This window comes from Balearica regulorum, chromosome 3 (assembly GCF_011004875.1).
Source record: "Balearica regulorum gibbericeps isolate bBalReg1 chromosome 3, bBalReg1.pri, whole genome shotgun sequence".
NCBI lineage: Eukaryota > Metazoa > Chordata > Aves > Gruiformes > Gruidae > Balearica > Balearica regulorum.
The window spans coordinates 32,702,299-32,723,973 of NC_046186.1; the positions used below are offsets into that span (position 1 = coordinate 32,702,299).

Here is a 21,675-nt window from a genome sequence, read left to right on the forward strand (position 1 = left end):
CACAGTCAACTGTGCAGCTGAGTTATTTTGCTCTTTTAAAACATGGGCTGCAGGAGGCAGTAATTTAACAACATCTACTTCCTAAGTGAGTGTTCTGTATGAGAAACAGATTTTTGTCTGCCCGGTTGCACAAAATCGCTGGACCTAATGGTTTCAGTGGAGGTCCCTCTGGGCTCAAGCACCAAATAGGTATTAGGGAGAGAGCGGAAACTGTGGCACCCCTGTCGGGATTTTAGGTACTTGAGTAGTACGCAAGTGTCTTCTGAAATACTTTTTTCTGAATCAGGGCCTGAAATAAAACTTAAGAAAGATTTTCATGTGATCCAAACTCTCTAATCTTTTTTGTTGCCCAGTTGTCTGAAGCACTCTGCAGCTTTATCTTCTGCATAATTAGATAATCTGTAATTGTTAATTGCCTAATATTTTGAAAGTGAAACGTATTTTAACCGAGTACAAGTCAACAGACATAAACAGCTCTAGAAATCAATTCAACTGTTCTGTAGAAAAGCAATGAGAAGCAATACATGTCCAGATATCTTTTTTCTCTTGAAGTAGCTCAGTCATGAGATAGATCTGTTAAGTGATGGCTATGTACATTTTGTTTCAGGGGGAAGCTGGCTTAGTAGGTGCTCCTGGCATACCCGGTCTTACTGGTTCCAAGGTAAAAAAACAAAAATCCAACCAACCAAAACAAAAAAACACCCCAAACCCCACAGTCTCATTTTATGCATTTTCACTCTCAACATCCTTTTTGCCAGCTGTCTAGTATCTACATAAATTGTATTTGAATTACATATCCAGTTTCTGAATTGTATAATTTGACAGAGGAACTTTGCTATCAGCTTCTCTTTAAAAAGAGAAAGGGTGTGTGGTGTGGTAGCACAAACTTGCCTATCAGTATTATTCTGCATTGAGAGCGCTCACCTAAGTCTCAGAAGTGTGCAGGTCTTCCCAGCCACAAGCTAGCAGCTTCAAAAATTTGAAATTTGAGAGTCTCATGATCTCAGCAAAATGAGATGAGGAACAATGCCACTGCTTCTTCCACTCTTCCATTTTAATCTTTTGCTCCTGTCCTGAGGTGAAATGTTGTAGGGAGGCCAGAACTTGCAAAAAGAGACATCTGTGTAATAGACCTTGCTAGTAATATTTGTTAAAGTTGCCTGACTCTGTTCATGGTCAGATTTTGTTTTCTGTTGATTGCAGCTGTGTTTAACTGTAAGTATTTGGAATGAAATCTTAATGTCACATGCATCTGTCCAGCTAATTCCTTTTACAAAATTATAGGGGAAATAGTTCTGCTGCTTCCAAAAATTAAGGGACTATACAAAAAACCCATTATTTTGTCCATATTAAAATTTCAAGAAAGTGTTCTCTAGCGTGACCTTGGTGCAAAGGGCTGATTTGTGTATCTTTAGGGCAAATACTTCCTGTAATATAGCACGAAGGGAAGGAAGGAACTTATTTTCTGCAGCTGAGGTAGCCAGCATTGAATTCCACAACACGTTTCCCACAATCTATCAATTTATACGTTCAAAGCCAGGATCTTGTTGACTTGTACTGCAGGCATATTTAAAACACTGAAAAGAAGATCAGCAGTCCTGCAGTGAATATCAAGATGAGTAATCAGTGATTGTCCATGAAAAAGTTTGTGTGAAATGTTTTGCCTAACTTAATATGAGAATTCTGCCACAGAAAGGAGACTTTAAGTCAGTCATAAATGTTTTAGTTTGCAACTTTCATGTTTTTATTTCTGCAACGTTTGAATTTTTTGAAGTAACTTACCAGTGGCTAATATTGTTATATATTTAATGCTGTCAAGTGGAAATTACCTAAACTTCTTTCTCTGCACTTTCTCTTGACTGTATTTCTTATTTTCTCTAATTGGAAATAATTTTTCTAAATTCAAATATGTGTAAAAAATCTGGACTGTGTTTCTGAAAAAGAAGGTACATTGGTACAGGCAGAGAACTGACTGGTTGAGCAGCAGCATTGCTGAAAAGGACCTGGAGGTAGACACGAGCCTGAAATATGATCTAACAGTGTTCTCCTGTTGGAAATAAAGTGAACCACATGTTGGACTACGTTAGTAAAACTGCAACTGACAGATCAGTGGAAGATTTTTTCCTCTGTTTGCTTGGCGGTGCTGCATCCGGTATGCTGTGTCATGTTTAGGGGGTCTTCCACCCTCACTTCTTCAAGAGATGTGGAGAAACCAGAGAGGGTCCAGCAGGCAGCTAGCATATGTTCAGGGGACTAGAAAACAAAACCTTTGAGGAGAGTTTCAAGGAGCTAAGTTTGTTGAGTCTGACAGAGAGGAGGCCAAGGAGCAATCGAGACTGTCCTGCAGACCTAAGGAGTCCACCTGGTTGATGTTCAAGGACAGTTTCCTAAAATCCCAAGAACAGTCCATGGTGATATGCAGGGAGTGTAGCGACTGTGGCAGAAGGCCAGCATGGATGAACAAGGAGCTCCTGACTGAGCTCAGACACAAAAAGAAAGTAAGTAGTGGAAGCTGGGGTGAGCTACCCAGTAGGAGTATAGAAACATTGCCAGAGAATGCAGCAATGGAGTGAGAAAACCAAAAACTCATCTGGAATTGAAACTAATGAGGGATATGAAGGGCTTCTGTTAAATGCATCTGTAACAAAAACAAGACTGAAGAAAATGTTGACCCACTGCTTAATGGGATGGGGGATATGGAAAAGGCTGAGAGTACCCTATGCCTTTTTTGCCTTGGTTTTCACTAATAAAGTTTACCCTCAGTCCTCCCAGGTTACTTAAGCCTCCTAGCAGTGTGAGAACAAACCATTGCCCACTGAAGGTAAAGAGAGTGTTAAGGAGCACTTAAGCTACTTGGACATTTGCAAGATACCAAACAGTATGCTTCCAGGGGTGCTGAGGGAGCTGGCTGATGTTGCTGCAAGGCTGCCGTCTGTCATTATCAAAAGATCATGATAACTAGGGAAGTTCTATGATGACTGAAACCAGGCAAACATCACATTCATCTTCAGGAATGATCAAGGGAACTGCAGGCCAGCCAGCCTCACCTCTGTCCCTGGAAAAAATATATAGCAAATCCAGGAAGGCATTTGTAAACATACAAAGGGCTAGGAGACTGGGAACAGCCAGTATGGATTCATCAAGGACAAATCATAGAATCATTAAGGTTGGAAAAGATCTCTAATATCATCAAGTCAAACTGTCAACCCAACACCACCATGCCTACTAAATCATGTCCCAAAGTGCTACGTCTACACGTTTTTTGAACACCTCCAGGGGCGGTGACTCCACCACCTCTCTGGGCAGCCTGTTCCAATGCCTGACCACTCTTTTGGTGAAGAAATTTCTCCTAATACCCAATCTAAACCTCCCCTGACGCAACTTGAGGCCATTTCCTCTTGTCCTTTCGCTAGTTGCTTGGGAGAAGAGTCCAACACCCACCTCACTACAACCTCCTTTCAGGTAGTTGTAGAGAGTGATAAGGTCTCCCCTCAGCCTCCTTTTCTCCAGGCTGAACAACTCCAGTTCCCTCAGCCACTCCTCAGAAGACTTGTTCTCTAAACCCTTCACCAGACTTGTTGCCCTTCTCTGGACACACTCCAGCAGCTCAATGTTCTTCTTGTGCTGAGGGGTATCATGCCTGATGGACCTGATCGCCTCTTCTGATAAGATGTCTGTCTGTGCGGATTACGGCAGAGCAGTGGATGTTAGAATCATAAAACGATTTGGGTTGGAAGGGAGCTTAAAGATCATCTAGTTCCAACCCCCCTGCCATGAGCAGGGATACCCTCCACTAGACCAGGTTGCCCAAAGCCCCATCCAACCTGGCCTTGAACACTTCCAGGGAGGGGGCATCCACAGCTTCTCTGGGCAACCTGTTCCAGTGCCTCACCGCCCTTACAGTTAAGAATTTCTTCCTAATATCTAATCTAAATCTACCCTCCTTCAGCTTAAAGCCATTACCCCTTGTCCTGTCACTACATGCCCTTATATAAATAGTCCCTCTCCAGCTTTCTTGTAGGCCTCCTTCAGGTACTAGAAGGCTGCAATGAGGTCTCCCAGGAGCCTTCTCTCCTCCAGGCTAAACAATCCCAACTCTCTCTGCCTGTCCTCATAGGAGAGGTGCTCCAGCCCTCTGATCAGCTTCGTGGCCCTCCTCTGGAGCCACTCCAACAGCTCAATGTCTTTCTTGTACTGGGGACCCCAGAGCTGGACACAATACTCCAGGTTGAAGTCTCACGAGAGTGGAGTAGAAGGACAGCATCACCTTTCTTGACCAGCTGGTCACACTGGTTTTGATGCAGCCCAGGATATGGTTGGCTTTCTGGGCTGCAAGTGCATATTGTATACATCATTTTCAGCCAAGCTTTTGGCACAGTCTCCAGTCATATTGTTTTAGCCAAATCCATGAGATATGGACTGGACAAATGGACAGTAAGGTGGGTGGAAGATTGGTTGGATTGTTGGGCTCAAAGGTGGAATAACTGCTATGCAGTTCAACTGCTACCTGGTAACTAGTGTCATCACCTATGGGATAATACTGAGGCCAGTATTATTTAGTGTCTTTATTAATAACCTGAATGATGGGATTCTCAGCAAGTTCATGGATGTTATCAAATGTGTGGAAGTAGTCAGCATACAGGAACATTGGGCAAGAATGATATTCAGTGGGACCTCAGCATGCTGGAGAAATGAGCTAATGCAGAACTCATTAAGTTAAGCAAAGGCAAACATGATGTTCTGCCTCTGAAAAGGAATAGCCTCATGCAACAGTACAGGCTAGGTGCCAAATTGCTAGAAAGCAGCTCTACAGAAAAGGCGTTGGGGGTCCTGCTAGGTGCCCTTGTGGTGGCGAAGGCCAGCTGCGTCTTGGGCTATCTTAGCAAGAACATGGCCAGCAGATCAGGAGGAGTGATTGGCCCTTGTGAGACTGCATCTGGGTTCTGTGTCTAGTTTGGAGCTCCCCAGGGGAGGATAAAGAGCAGCTCATTGGGCCAAGCCCAGTGGAGGCCCACCAACATGGCCAGCTTGGAGGCCATAATGTATGAGGGAAGCTGGGCTTGTTCAGCCTTAAGATGAGATGATTTGGAAAGAGGGAAGGTAGAGGGTGGTGTGCAGACTCATTGCTGTCTGTAAGTACTGGGAGGGTGCAGAGAAGTCAGAGCCAGACTGTTGTCAGAGGTGTACAGTGAAAGGACAAGAGGCAATGGGCACAAGCTACAACCAGAGAAATTTTGACTATAAGAGTAATTTTTATATAGTGAATTGGGAATTGAGTGAAGACAGGATATACAGTCTCAAATTGGAAAGCTAAATGAAGAAAACACTTCTAGGAATTTGTCAAAAGTGAATAAGCATTAGCTGTGTTGTATGTCCATCATTTGGAGAAGAATGGGAATTATAGAATGATAAAACAACCCAGGTTGGAAGGGACCCTCAAAAGATCAGCTGGTCCAATGTTTCATGAGAAAGGGAAACTAGATGAGCAGAACCAAAGTTGCATACATTCAGAAATTTTTTCAGTAATTAACCATTCATTTTTAGGTGAGGACATGTGGAAGGTTATTTCACTAGATATACCATTTTTTGTGCTTGGTCTTGGGCATGCTTTTAAAATTTACCCCTAAGCTGTTGATTGCATGAGCCACCCCAGCCGAAAGAAACAAACAAAAAGCAGCCACTCTAGGTGGTTGATGAAAAGTCCAGAGCTATTTGATGATCTATACACCTGCACATCTCCACAGCTTCGAATTTAATTCCCAGATGTGTAGTACATGATGCTGTATCAGTTGAAAGATTTGACAAAATGCTGCTAGAAATTTTGCAAGTTGTAGCCTGCTGTTCTAGTTAACCTCACTTAAACCTTAGACTTCTATATAAGGGAATGACACTCTCTGAAAGGTGAAAGAATGTTTAGATGATTTAGATGCTTGTTCTATTTTTTTGAAAGTAATTTAGAAAACACCATATGCTTTACTTTGGAAATTTTCCAGTCTTTTCATCTTCAGACCTGTAAAAATCATCCACGTTGTACTGAGGCGGTGGGACTGAATTCTAGAGAGTGGCAAAGACGTGCAAACCACCTCCTGCTAGATGATTTGAGGGAGAAAGAGAATGTTTGGGGGTTTTTTATTAGGTAGTTTTTGTGCTATAAGTATATAATTTTGGCTGTATGTCTGCTGTATGTCTCACAAAACCTACAAGTATACATTAATAAAGATCTAAAGCAGGTGTTATTCTTATAATACAGACAGACTGCAGACTATTTCACAAAGACATTAACAAAGTAAGATTGTACATTAAGATCTTTTTCTGAGATAAAAGTTACCAAATTGGAACTGGAAGGGCATTATAACAGGTCTTTCTATTGAAAGATCATCAAATAAAGAATTCAATCTGCTGAAATAAGCTGAGCTTGAATTAATATTTCAAAACTCACCCCTTCAGTTTGTTGGTTTTGGTTTTTTTAATACTTGGGTAATTGGATGTGGTTTTCAAAGTGAAAGGAATGAGTTTTCTTTCAGTAAATTGTATCTGTGTATTTTTCTCAATTGTTCTGGGTTTTAGAGGCCTTCACAGCTGACTAGTCATATTTAAAAAATAAAATTAAGGTATTAATAGGAATAAATGTATTAAAAGTGGTACTGAAGGAGAATAGTAGGACTACAATGAGCAGGTTTAGCGTCAGTGAATAGTTCAGAATTTTTAAAGGCAAGAAGATCCCTTAGGCTGAATGGAAGAATGATTGACTACTGTTAATTGACAAAACTGTGGAAAGACATGCCATTTTTTGTAGACGTTTCACACCTTTTTGAGTGAGAGACAATCAGTATCCAAATTATTTCTTCTGTTTTAATCCCATAATAAAAAGTCAATGCAATAAAACTATTTTAAAGAATGCAATTATTTGAGGAATGTTTGTTTGAGATATTTATTTTATTGCTTTATGTTCCAGGGTGAACGTGGCTTTGTGGGTAGTAAAGGTGAAGAAGGTGAAAAGGTAAATTATTCTGTCCATGTTGTTATTGTTTTGGTTTAACAATTTGATATATGGTCAACCAAACACAGCTTTGTTCTGAAGGTCTTCCTTAACTCTTTCATGAATAAAATTATTATTTTTTTTAACTATGTAAATGATTCCTGAAATGCTTAAGAACAAGGAGGTTTTTATGGATGTTAATCAGTGTCATTGGTGCTTCTTTAAGAAACATTGGGGTTTTTTTAAGAAAAGATTTAATAATGAAGTCTAACAGAACCATAACCACTGTACTGCAGTAGCATTTACTGCTCTCTCATTTCTATGGTAACTAGTAAATGGTTATTTATACAATATGAAATGTATGATGAGATGATGTGTAGCTATTTACAGTACTTAATTATTGCTTTTATACATTACAAATGCACTTTTATAGAACCTTACTGTGTTGATTGTAATTCCTAAATATTTTACATACTTTTTTCCTAAGAACGTAAATTTAGTGCAATAGCAAAAGTTAACATTTGCTTACAATGTAACTGACCGCTAATTTTAAAAAGCTAATTTTCATGTATGTACTCCCGTGTCCCTACACAGTAGTTAGCATGAGTTTTGTCTCCTGCGCGCATCAGACTTGGAGTGAATTGACTTGAGTTCCAGTGGCCAAGCTGAATGCAGGTGCATTTACCTCTTCCTCAGGCTGGAAGTTCAGTCCCTTTGCCTGATAGACTGGCATGTTGCTCTAAGGACATTCTTAGTCTCCTGACAGCTATAAAACGTTACTGAGTGTAAATTCCAGGAGAAGCCTTTCCTTGTTCTTCACCAGTGGGTATCAGAAATGGAGCTTGGAGCAGTTTATCCTAATTATATATGCTCTGCAGTGGCCAGAAATAGTTCAAAAGCTTGTGCATCAAAATGAGTCGCTCTAGATTATGCAACCTCATCTTCTTGTGTGGCTTCAGACAAGTATGTCCTCAGAGGTCATCAAAGGCAAGTCCATGTTGAAGGACAAGTGGAAGGAAGAGCCTGTTCTTAGCTTATCCAACAGGAATTAAAGTAACAATGGTGATAGTCTGTGGTTGAAACTTCATCTCCTAACCATGTTACTGCCTGGTTACTGCTTATTCACCAGTTTTGACGAGTTTGGATTAGGCAACCTGAATTAAGAGTCTTTTTGATCATAGATAGTTTCTCTATGCTTCAGCTCAGTGTCTGAAAAAGGTACAGAAAAGCATTTCTGCTGAATTTTTGTATCATAAAGATGAAGAACGACAGATGCTGCTATTCTGGCAATATTCAGACTGAAGAAAATGGAGAGTAGGTGGCAGCTTCTGAATTTAAAGAAGAGCAATATATTTGTGAGTTAGGCTGCTTTGGACATGAGTATATTCACTCACCCACCATACCTCTTCAGAAGTGTCAGCCAGATTTCCACTGTTCATATTCTAAAGAAAGCATGTTATGGATTAACAGAATTTAAGCAAGTTTAAAATTGTGGAGGTTTTTTAGGAGGAAGTATTCCAGTAACCAGGAAGGAAGAAGTATCGGAAATAAAAACCAGCATCCATAGCAACTAACATTTATAATGTGAAGATTCATCCTCTAAAAAAAAGCACTTGTTAAGCTTGAGTGTTTCTAACTCCACCAACAGATCTTATTTCCTTGGTGGCATCATTATTCATCAGTTCTGAAGGGCTTGTGGATTTTTTTCTTTTTTCTTTCCTCTTTTTTTTTTTCATAATTGCTCAGCAGCTGTGCTGTGCTTTCCTGAAGTTGTATGAATAAATTGTGTTTGGACACAGGCACGTGGTTCCAGCTGTTGCTGCCACTCTCTTTGCTTGAGTTCCCTTATTTTAAGGCAGAGATAAAATGACCCAACCACTGGTAGTCACATTTTTCTTACGTGGAAGCTGAGTCAGCACATTTGGGCCATTTTTTTCTTTTTTCTTTTTGTCTTGTAACTTCAGAAGTTAATTAAAAGATCCTATTTAAAAGTATTTCCAGTGCAACTATTAACAATGAATTCAGCTGTCCTTCAAAGAAAAGGAAATGTATGGGTGGAAGGATTTTTATTTACCAGTGATCACTCAAAAATAATTTGGGACAGTCTCACCAGAAGCTACACATGGTGGTTTGTGAGGAAAGAGTGTGTTTTAAGATTATGGGAAATAGGTCTCAGCCTGGACTTTGACAGTTACTCAGTTCAGCCTTAACTCAAATAATTATTGGAGAACAACAATGGTGAGTTTCCAGTTACTGAACTCCAGTATTAAAAATGAGTCAACACCTTTGCATTTTAACGTAGCATCACAAAATAAAATAGTTATACTAATTTGTGTATAACAGACATGATTACAAAGCCTGGAACTTAAAATTTGTTTTTTCCTAATACAAAAAACTCTGCCCCATCTTGCATATTAAGGAACAAGATAGCGTGTGCCCACTCTGTTTTGCACATCACCTGGAGTGGGACACAGCTGCCTAAACATGAGATATTTGCCCTTCCAAACTCTCTGCGGAAATACATTAAAATGAACAATCCTGTAATTTTGTTTTGATGACCATACCATTCCATAGGATTCAATACTTGAAGCCAACTCAGCCTTCTACCGAATCAAACTAGTTGACTTTGGCTTTTACTGTACTACATTCTGCTTTGGCAGAGTTGCAGGTCTGGGGACATCAGGGAGACATAGGCAACTGAGGCAAAAGTGAGCGATCATATGTAATTTAAAGATACGGGAGGCATCCATAATTTAAACTATTGAGGGAGAATCTTTTAGGCTGTTTAAAAGTTTCTTTGCCACACTTGGTTCTCCTTGAAGAATCCAGAAGTCTTGTTCTGCCTTGCTCCTTTTTTTTTAGTCTTGGTCGACTTACTTACTTACTTACAGAAGTCAGTAGTGGTAAGGGAAGCTACAGGCTCTGTGTGCAGGTGTTATGCTGCAAGTTTTCCCTCCACAGGAAATAAATACACTCTAACTGTAAATTTGTTTTAATTCTCCTTTCTATTCTATTTTCTTTGTGCTACTTAATGACATTGTCTTATATGATAGTCTTATAGCTACAACCAAAACATTGGTCTACCCTTCTGTAGCACGACTGGAAAAGTATATGCTGAGAGCAGTTTTAATGGGTTTGCTGCCAGGAAGGCAGACTATATCATGTGGATCCATCCTTGTTGTAATACTGTTCAGAATTGTAATTTTACAGTATGGGATAGAAAGTATGAGTATTACACTTTATGATGATAGGAAGTCAGGAGGGACTGATAATAAATCCAGAATGTTCTTGGCGAGTCAGAGATGTAGCCTGAAAAAAATAGGATCCAATGCAGAAGGAGCAAGTTCAAGGACTACCTGTGGGGGAGAATAAATCTGAGCTGCAAAAAACCACATCAAATAGTATCTACTCAGAAATTAATATCTGAGGATTATTTGCATCAGAAGCTGAACACAGGTAAATGACGCCAGGCAGTTAAAAATGAAAGACTCTTACTAAGATGTTTTAAAGTGGAATATTGACTGCAACACTAATTAAATAGTCCTGTGCTATTTGGTATTGGTAAGGCTTCAACTTAGAGGATTTTGCAAGGAGAGCACTGAGGACGACTGGTGCTCAGGAACACATAACCTTTGAGGAACGATTGCATGAATGAAGATTACTTAGTGCAGACTCAGCTGAAAAGAAATATGTAAACAGTCTTCAAATACATAACATTGCTGCAAAGATGAAGGGAATGGTATATTTGCTGTGTCGCTAGCGTATGCAAAGCAAAGGCCTGAAAGTGCAGCAAGGAAGATGCCGTGTAGCCATTAGGAAAGGGGTTTTAATTTTAACACTGTTGTTTATTGTGGAAGTAATTTCCTCTTCCAGTGGTCTGCACTTTTTATCCTGGTTACAGAAAAGGGAATAAACTAAAGAAAGGCTTGCTTCATGGAAATGCAAGAGATCAGTATATCTTAAATGATTTTACCATTTTCTGTTAATAGCATCAAAATTGTGCAAGGCATCACTTACTTACACTGATTTCTAATAGGATAAGCACAGATAACAGCAAGACAGGTTTTTTTTCAACGTATATCCTTGTTTGGTTTTAATGCCCAGTTAATACTTCTCTGTGATAGGACAGTAAAGTTCTAGAAAAGGTTGCCCAAAGTGGTTGTGTAGCCTCTTTTCCTTGAAGTTTTCAAGGCCAGCCCTGGGCAACCTGGCCTGACCCCATAGCTGAACCATGCTTTGACCAGGAGGTTGGACTAGAGACCTCCTGAGGTCTCCTATGATTTTATGAATGGTGAACATAAATGTGATATTTTTCTGATTCAGCACATGTTCATGCTATAAATCCATGTAAAAAAAAAGGAGAACAATAAAAAGTGATAATGGTTTGGGGTTTTTGTTTTGTTTTTCAAATATTGGCAAGAGTAGGATGTAAATGTACATTTAATTTACAGTATGGACTAATATTGTTCACCAGAATATGTTATAGGCAGATTTTTAGAGATGTATCTATACATTCACACACTCTTGTTTTGGAGCATCACATCTGGTGGTGACCAGTGCCCTTGCTTAAATATCCCATCACCTGTCAGCTGATGCCGTCTTCCTCATAGAAGCTGTTGTGGAACACTTGTTTGGGTAGTGTTGTACATGATTTCTTGGATGATGGGTCTGTATTTATTCTATGGATGTTTTTAGCTTAAAATTTCTGAAACCCTATGAAACAGTTTATTTTCCAATAGAAATAGTTTTAAAAAAATTGTTCAACATAAATGAAATCTAAAGGTGTTGTCAAAATTTGTTAAGTACCAAAAAAAAGAAGAATCTTAAAATTCATTAGTATGAAAATTGCCATGCAGCTGTTGGATTGTCTGATTGCAGCTCCATTCACCTGAGCCGTGGCAATTCCTATAGTTGGTGTTCTGTCCCTGCATCTTCTAAATACAGTTTTATTTACAAGGTGAATCCTCTTGTTTAATTTTACCGTCTTCTATGTATTACTGTTTTCTTCTTTCCTTTTTTTTTTTTTTGACTACTTTCTTCCAGTGTCTCAACGTAAAGAAATTACTTTCTGAAAAATAAAATCAGTGTCAGTCTTTGACAATTTGGAGTATGAGGGAGAACCAGGCACTGAAATCAGTGACACCTAAAATAAAACCTGCCTTTCTGATGAGCTTGTACACAGAATTTCTGAGACAGAGTTTTTACAGTCAGAGATCTCCAATCCCAGTTTTTATACATCTAGGAAATACTAAAAATATAGAATGGTAAAAAGGAATAAAATATGGAATAGGTTGATAGAGGATTACATGCAGAGAATTGCTGTATAATGCACCAATAGGAACTTGAGCCACATAGAAATTGCAGTGCAGCGAAGTTACATGTGTTCCTGCTTTGAGCATGTCACAAGCCTCCAAGTTGGAACAGAAAGCACAGAACCCCCAAAATAACAAATTTTAAAGCCAGGGAAAACCCTGGTAGCAAAAGGGTCCACAAAATGGGCCTCCATTCTAAGAACAAAGTTAGAAGCACCAGGTTTTCTTAAAACATATGCTTAAAGCTATGTCACAACATTTGATGCATCATTTAATGACTGTCAGTTTACTCTGAATGGAGAAAACCAAAATCCACCAAACAAAACCAAAGGGCGGAGTCTTAGCTGAAGCACCAGTTGATTTGAGATGCTTAAATGAAGGAGATAAGTTATATAGTTACATGTTGTCTCTAGCAATTTAAAAAAAAAAAAGAATTCAGAAATCTCAATACCTACTTATTAATGTTTTGTCTGTCTCTCAGGTAACCCTTGCCTGTCCAGCAGTCATCTGCTATACTGTAATTTGTAGCTTCTTAATTTGCTGAGGCAAGATGTTTAAATGCTTCAGTTCAGATGAGTGGGCACATACAATGTTTTGATCTTGGCAGCTGTTATTGGCTTAACCAAGAAATGGACTCTAAGGTAGGTCTGAGATCTTGAAACCTGTAGAGGTTGAAATCTTATTCATTATTATTTATTTTGATACTTGACGTATGTGCATCACTTGGGAGTTTTAACTGGCCCAAAGCCTGTTAATCAGACAAATAACCTCTAACATGCCTTTTTCCTTTGTTAGGTTGACAGTTGGACTTGATGATCTTAAAGGTCTTTTCCAACCAAAACGATTCTATGAATCTATGATTCTAAATCTGTAATTCATTCTTTTTTATCTCCTGGCTCTTGCTTCTTTTGGTCACTCTAGCTAATGCTCTTTACCCAGATCCCCCAGATTTCTGTCATCTCATCTACCTTCTTGGTTAGAATGTGTATTTGCTGTAGTATCCTTCACAGATATGGTTTTTTCTGTAATTGAACTAGAACACTGAGAATTCAGTTTTGTGGGAGACATGGAACCTGAACACTGTATAAATTTCATTATAATTTGGCAGCATGTGTGGAATAAATCTATATTTTATTTGGAATAGTGGTGATAGAAAAGCCAACACATTTACATATTAATTATAGCTGAGCAACATGACTGGATTGTCACTAATAGATAACAATGATTTCACAGAGCTGGGAAACTTAAGTTCCTTGCCTTGCTTAGCTGCTTCAAAATACTGCTATAAAATCCCTGGTTCTGTTTTAAGTCAGAGAGGCAAGTAAGGTATGACATTATATAGACTAAATCACAGTACTAGTTGATATGTCAGAAGACTCAGAAGTTGTGAGTGATAGAGTAGGAGGATGGCTGTGCTCTGGAGAGGAACTCTTCAGTTGCAGTTTTCCTTGACTGCTTGCTTTACTTTATAAAGCATATTCCCCTCCCATCTAACACTTGAAATAGAGGATTTTAAAACTGGATGTCATTGGAGCTGAGCTGTGTAGCAGTATATGTGCTGTGATATGCACTTGTAAACACTTGTTCTTTCATAAAATTATTTTACTGTAATTCTTTGATTGTTATTTCTCAGTAAAATGATATAAATAAAAGAGTTACATGTATTTGACTGAGGGAAACTTCGAGAGTAAAACCATAATGATAGTCATTCATTATTTCCAAAATTTCATCCTTTTATCTTTTTGTATGTTTTGATTGTGCTTTTGCTTTTGTGTACATGTGAGAAGAGAGGAGGAGTCTGGGGCTTGTCCAGCCTAAATGTAGAAAAAATTGTCATCTGCTTCATTTTCTTCTAAATGCAGGATGTTCTTTGTATATATTTACTGGTTTGTGAAGTACAATTTGAATTATCCCAGGAAATAGGGCTTCCTCTATTTCCTTTAGAAGAAAATTCGTAATAGATCTTAATGTCAAGAAGATTTCCTGGAGGTTCAACATTTTCTACTTCATCCTATCACACCTAATAAAATACTCCTCTGTCTTTCTTAGATCCATTCAGAACACACAAGGCTATAAACTTCCAGTGTGTCCCCAGGTGTAGTCTTTTATTTCACAGTCTTCAATATGCTTTTCTTAAATAAGCATAAGTAAATGAAGAAGGAATCACTTTTCCTTTCTACGATGTTAGTTGAAGTTAGTAATTATTTAGTCTTTCTAATATTTTGATGTCTGTACCATAAATTTCAGTGATGAAATGGTACACATGACAGCTCAAGTACTGGGGAAGCGTCCAATCTACTTGAAAAATAGAAGCTATTACTCATGGATAGAAGACAGTCATGAACCTCAAAGGTCTATAATTAAAAATACTAAAAAATGACAATTAAGAGAAGCAGTTAGTAACCCTCCTGTGTATTAGTACAGCACTTGTATTTGTCAGCTGTACATTCTGCTAGAAATGCTTCAGTCTGAACAAAAGATTAGAAGAGTAAATTCAGTAGCTGCAAATCTTGATGTAACTGTGGTCACTGCATATGCGGACCTGTTAGTCTGAATGTATTCTGAAGTAATAGAAGAATGTACATTTTCATTATAGACTAAGGGTCCAATTCCCTACTTTGTTTGGATGGTGGTGGAGTCAGCGCCATTGTGCTGAAAATGTGGCTCCTTACCTTTGCTAACCATCAGTACAGATATTTTACTGGGGCAGGGGAAGATTTTTCTGAAGTCCTTTAAATCCGATTTCATGCAGTCAAGATTGGGTGCTTTACAAGCTGGATGTAAATGTGAACTGAGTTTTTTCATACTTGTCTCCTAATGCTATATAGGGAAGTATTAGTTTTCTCCTTCTCATCTTTTAACTATTTAGTCATCTGTTTGCACCTTTTAAGCTTTGGGCTAGGGGACAATGTTTTGCTTTGCTTTGCTTTGCTTGTACGATTGTTCTGCTCTGACATTATGAGTACCATTTTAGAAATTTTTTCATGAAGTCATATAAGGTTAAATGTTGTTTACAAGACAGCCATCTCAATAAATAGGCGTGTGAGTGTTTTTATTTGACAGATTACTTTTTTTTGTTACCAAGCAGATCATATACAATCACAGAGACACACCTGTACACAGATATTCTAGGGGAAAAGGAAAAGCATATTGTTAATTCTACAGGAAGTCTCTACCTGTAATAAAAGCAGTCACATTGTCTTTTATCCTAGTAAGCTCAACATTAACGGGGTTTATCCTATAATTCAGTGGTATTTGGCTTGATCTGGCCATCTTCATATTGTTTAACTCTCTTGCCCTTTGAAACAGGCTTAATCAAAACTGCCTGTTGGGAATAGTCCCTAGCCTGTGCTAACTTTTGAACTGTGCCTGGGAATTACATGAGGAAATGCTAATTAGATGCATTGAAATGTCTGCAAGAGACCTTCACAGCTGGGGTCTATCAATTTAATGATATAGATGACCAGGTTCCATGTCCCAAGCTGTATCACTGTTTAATTTACTTACACATACCCATTTGGTCAGATTAAAGGTTCATCAGGCTCAGCATCCTGCTGCTAATGATAGCCAGAAGTGGTGCCCAGGGAAAAGCATAAGGACAAAGTAAGCATGTGCAGTACTTCTCCCCATGTACTCGTCCAGCCTCCAATTATTTGAGACTGCGATCTCAGCCAGATGTGTTTTCAGTGCATTTAGTAGCCTTCAATGGACTTCTCTCCCATTAGTGAGTGCAGTTTTCCCTTGAATTCATGTAAACTTTGAGCATCTGCAATATCCTGTGGTGAGGAATTATGCCATTTATCTTTGTGTTTGAAGAACCACTTCCTTGTGTTTATTTGGAACCTGCTTCCTCTTAATTTCATTTGGTGTCCCCTACTTCTTCTCTTGGAAGATTCCTGTTCTCCTTTTCAGTATCAATCAAGAATCAATAAGAATCTATCATGTATTCCTGAGCTGTCTTTTCCAAATTGAAGAATACCAGCTTACTTAGTATCTCCTACTATGAAAACTGTTCTGTATTTGCTCATCCTTACTAGCTGCCTCTGGATGTTTTTTAGTTCTGTTGCAGTGTTTAAAGATGGTAAGAACTTTGATGTGTGTAATATAACAGTGAAATTCTTTGTTTCATTCTCTGTGCCTTCCTAATATCTCCTCACAAGGAACTTCCTTCTTTACCCTCTCTTTAGCTTTGAGTGTGGCCTCGAGATCTCACTCCTGGTCCTTTTGAACTGACCATTACCAGTCATTGCATTTAGGAAGCTGTGATTGTGTTCACAGACGTTATGGCTGCATATGGGACATAAGGGTTTTACCACCTTCATCTTTTCAAATATACCTACACTGAACTTCATTTGTCCTTCTTTTGCTATGTCACTTCATCTCATCATGCCCATATTGAGTTTGTCACAGTTCATCCTCATCCGTTCGATCCTGTATAATTTGGTATCATCGCCAGATTTAGTCATGAAAACTCAGAACAGTTTTATTTATGAGGTTTGAGTGTAAATAATTCATGTCTTGCTGAGAACAAGATTAGTGGAGGAGAGAAGTGACTTAGCCAATACCTAAATGCTGATGTGAACTCTCAGGCTCTTTCTGCCTTGGATTAGAAAAAACGTATTTGACAGGTGCTTTTTTTTTGGCATTTTAAAGGTATCTTTTTAGTCTGCCTTCTCTCCACCAAGATTTGGTGCGATCTTAAGCTCTGAAAATGACCATTTGCACATACTGAATACAGTTTACTTCAGTCCACAAAGCTCTCCAAATTCCAATTGCTCCCACAGCGTAGGAGGCCTCTTGCATGGTAGGCCCAGATGTGGAGCTCTGGGCGAGAAAGCAGCTCAGAAGAAACAGCCAGGTCTGTTCTGCTATCTGGGGTATCAGAAGTGTTGCAGCTTCATTAGTGGGCACTCTGTTGAGATGTAAGGCTTAATAGCATGAGCAGAGTGGCAGGTCATTTGGATGTACTGCTTCCAGTAAGGACTGCTTCTGTGCCACCTTGGAGATTTCTTTGAAGACATATCCAGAGCTGGATGACTGGGTACCATTACAGGTATGGATGCCTAGAAAAGATGTACTAGTTTGGAGACAGCTAAGACTGTAAACCTTTTGAGCTGTAATTTTGATAAATGGTAATTAATTTAAAATTAATGTAGCAATTTTTATCTATAAGGAGTGCTGCATGTTTAGCATCTAAGAAGACATTCTGGAGGAGCAAAGAAATATCCATGGGCAGTGGCAGAGAGCACAGCATCATCCTCTCTCTATGTAGGCATGTAGTTTCCATTTAACAACTCTGAGGGTTGTGTAGCAGCAGAGGGGTGAATGCTGGGGCTTGGGTCAGGGCGCCTGTGTACAGGAGAGAGGGTAGAGGTGGGCATGGACCTGGAGTGGGCTACTTGGGGAGCACAAGAAGAATGGATAGTGAATTTATGTGTATTTCTGAGAGCGATGGAGGAGACTGAGAGTACTAATGTGGGAATAAAGCCAAGATCTAGTGTGTCCCAGCTCTTCCATTTGACTGCACTGCCTTCCATAAGGTATGTGGTCTGGATGTTGTCTGTAAGTAGCAAATCTTACTCTTTTTTGGAGTCAAAAGTAAAATACAGAATTTCTGGTTTCCTTGCTTTTTGTCAGCTTGGTTAGTGAATTGTTTGTATTCTGCAATGAGTGGAAGGTGTCCCACACTCAGCCTGTGCTTTTGGTTCACCAGAAGAAAGGGGTCATCCTCTGCTGCAGCTACCTAGTCTTTTAGCTCAAGTGATAAAGCTTATTGCTATGAATTAAAGTATTCTCCCTTCTGACTCCACAAATGATCTTCAGTGAAAGGCCTTATAATTCATTATGACAGATTATTTTTGTTGTTTACCATTTATTAATCTGAGCAGACTGAATTTAAAAAAGATGATTGCTGAGTCAAAAGATAAGAAATGCCAGAATAGAATTAATTTGCAAACTAAATGTGACCTCAATTGGATTAGAGAGAGGCCTGGAAATAGCCCATCATATGAGTGTTCCCACAAGATAGTCTCAGAGAAGTAGATCTGACTGAAGTTCAACATCCAGTCATTTTTGTTCAAACTTACTTTCTTATCACTGTTTCTGGATTTCTTTTTTTGGTCTGCTTGCTATTTTTGTTACTTGTTCTTGATTATCTGTGCTTTCTCTCTTCCCTTTTTTTCTGGCTCATAACTTACCTTTCCTGTTGTGCAGACACCGACCCATACACATATTTTTTCTATTCTCTTTCCCTATTTTACTTTTCCAAAAGCTGTTTACATTTCACCAATACTTTTGCATAATATCTTTGAGGAAAGTTGTCTTTAACTGGAAGTGCTGTGAGAAGTGTACCATAACATGTGTACTTCAACTCCTTACAGATCTCATGGGTTCAGGATAGCCTCAGGTAGTGTCATTGATCTGGTCCTACAGTTAGCTAGGAAACTGTAAAATTTTTAAAAATTAAAGTAGTTTCATATGGTTGTAATTCTCAGTATTTTCTCACAGTGTAACCTAGGTGGGATATTTTGTCTCAATCCCAGATCGGGTGATAGGTTTAGCATTGAGTGAGTGCATTTCCTTGATTTCCAGCTGAAAGTGCACATTTACACTAATACGCTTGTATCTTTACGTACATACTTATGTGCCTACTACAATAAGTCATCCCTTATATTTCTAGGAAATATAATAAAATCATGAAAAAATTAGTAACATACCATGTAATGGATTTCTAAATTAAATAACTTCTGACTTAATTATTTTGATTTACTGCAGTGTGGTTATTAAAAGAAAGCTTTCTTTACCAAGAACTTTAAGCCAGAAAAGGAGGCTCTGGAGGAAGAAGGCATTACAGCAATAGAGAGTAAGCATAATTGAATCCTTGCTGGCAGGTGCAGTGTATTACTTTAGCATAGCAAACTGAACAGAGCTCCTGACATGTGAGTCTCCTTTCTTTCAAACAGGAGGCAGTTTTTGGGAGTTGCTGAGCAAAGATACACCATAAGACTGCGCTGGCGGGGCTCCTCCACAGCAAGGAGGCCATCAGTACACTGCAGCTGCTACTATCAGTGAGATTATATTGTATGCACTGTTGCAGAGGATTATTCAGTATGAAAAAGGAATACTGGCAGATACCTAAAGAGAAGAGGCAATAGGATCGTCTAATAAAACAGTATTGATGCTGCAATCTTAGAAAACATCATTTAGGATAAATTGCATATATGCTTATGCAGCCTTGTAGTTTTTAGTTTAGCCTCATATTGTAAGACCTCTTTTAAAATTCTTTTATGTGATATTTCTAATAGGCGTGAATGCAAAGAAGTAAATTGGCAGATGTAATACATGTGTTCAAGTCAATGGGCTCCCTAAATGGGCTCCTGCAATTTTGAGGGAGAGTTGTTTGCAATTAGGATAAGGACCAGAATTCATTAACAGAGTATGATGACAGAAGAAACAACAGAATGGCTACTCACATTGGTCACTGTAGAACACACGACAGAACCTTTGTTCATGACTATACCAAAAATAAAACTCGTTGTATGCATGTGAGCAGGGGAAGCTTTCCACAACCTGCAAAGAGAGATGTGGATGTTAATACTGAAAAGTCAGCAACATATGTGTTTAAGTGTATTTAAGTCTCCAAAGCAGCATTTAAGTCTCCCCTTAGCAGTAGCTGATGTTTGTTAAGGTAATACAGTCAATGATAAAAACAGTCGTCTTTCCCCATCTCCTCCTTTCTAGCTGCTTCTTCCTATCCCCAGAGTCCCTGTGCGCTGCTATTGCAACTGTGTGTGTGATGCCTAGTAAGATAAATCAAGGAACTGTTTTGACCATAAAAAGCCTCTGTTTATGGGGTTATATCCCATCAGATTCTGTTTCTCCAGACTGCTGCCTAGCTGTCGTTCAGCAACCAAGGTATTCCAGAAGAATAGGCATGTTTTAATGACCAGAAGGTGCTTCAGTTCTACATAGATGACTTTTTGGGATGAAGTAGAACAGTATTCCTTTTGGATGAAGCTAAACTGAAAGATGTATTCCAGGAACAAGCCTAAGATGCCGCAATTGCTAATGGCTCTTGACTTCATGAAAACAGACTAAAGCTACTCCAAAGTAGATTTGAAATAGCTCCAACAAAATATATATAGTGTGAACATCTGGTACTCTGCATCATTTGCTCCATAGATACTCTTCTGTTGTGCCGCACTGTTTGCTAATGTAGACATACCTAGGAAATACTTACTTTGAAGAAGACCTAGCATAGTGGGCACACAAGTCAGGGTTATTAAGGCTCTTATCAAAGATCCACACAAAAGTTAAAGAATGGTAAATTGTGCAGAAGTATGTGTCTAATGTAGCTAACCCGATCAGCAGCTTTATGTTGCTACTTTGTACAGTACGCTCATTGGCCATGTTTGTCTATTCTTAAATTTTAGTTTAAGAAACCAAAGATGCTAGCTTAGAAGAGCGGTTAATTTCCAACAGAAGTTCAGAGTTTCTGTGACAGTGAAAGGAGACTGAGTTGTCTTAGATGTCTACAGCAAACATATCGTTGATCTTCCTCATATGGTGAGACCAATATATATTGTGCGTAGATAAGGAGTTTTGCCTTGTACTCTTTTTATGAGTTTTATGTACTTATTGAAGGGCAGTGTTAATTCTGTTGTCAATAGCCAACCAGTCAGCTCAGATTTCCCAGGATGCCCTTTCTAAAGATGCCTCCTTCCCTTCCGTAGGCTGCAGACATTCTGTCACCTATTTATTCCGCACCCATTGATTTTTCACACTTCACTGCACAGTGGTCCAGCTAGAACAGAAATATGACAATTATTTTCATGCACAGTACCCTATGGGCTGGTTGTACAGACAGTTGTCAGGAAAGTGGGAGCTGTGGATTTTGATCCTCTCAAAAAGAGAGAAAACTTCCTGCATTAAATCTGTAATTATTAATTTTTATGCAAAAGGCAGCCATTTCCTACATTTCTAGCTGTGTTTTGAACTGGCCTTAGTGAAGTCTGACTAAGCAAGGTGTGCTTATTTCGAACACAGATCAAGCCTCTTCCTCAGATAAATATCCATCAGAAGACTGAACACATCACACCTTTAGATTGTACCAGGGTCCATGAGAGCTTTACTGAAACCCCAATTTCCTGGTTACAAATGTGCATTTTGATGATCTTAATAAATTATTTACTGTAGTCTTAAGAAAATAGAGGTAACTGCTGACTGTGTGGGTCTGATGAATGTGGTTAATAATCACAGTGACAGAAAATGCCATTATTTTGGTTGTCGTGATAGAAATAAAGCTAGAGGTGCAATCTTTGCAGAAAAGGCATAGCAGTCCATCAGCTTGTGCCAACATTGATGTTGCTTTAACCATCTGCAGAA

At 38.9% G+C, this 21,675-nt stretch overlaps 1 protein-coding gene across 7 annotated transcripts in view; it reads left to right on the top strand.

Annotated features, from left to right (window-relative positions):
- COL19A1 (collagen type XIX alpha 1 chain) overlaps window positions 1–21,675 on the top strand; it is a 205,459-nt gene that overhangs the window by 66,231 nt on the left and 117,553 nt on the right. For 6 of the 7 annotated variants that reach the window (XM_075747424.1, XM_075747428.1, XM_075747429.1 and 3 more), the window contains exons 11-12: window positions 608–661; window positions 6,956–7,000. In XM_075747424.1, coding sequence (XP_075603539.1) covers window positions 608–661; window positions 6,956–7,000 — 99 coding nt within the window. The remainder of the gene's footprint in view (window positions 1–607; window positions 662–6,955; window positions 7,001–21,675) is intronic. The other variant, XM_075747427.1, reaches the window with a different exon arrangement.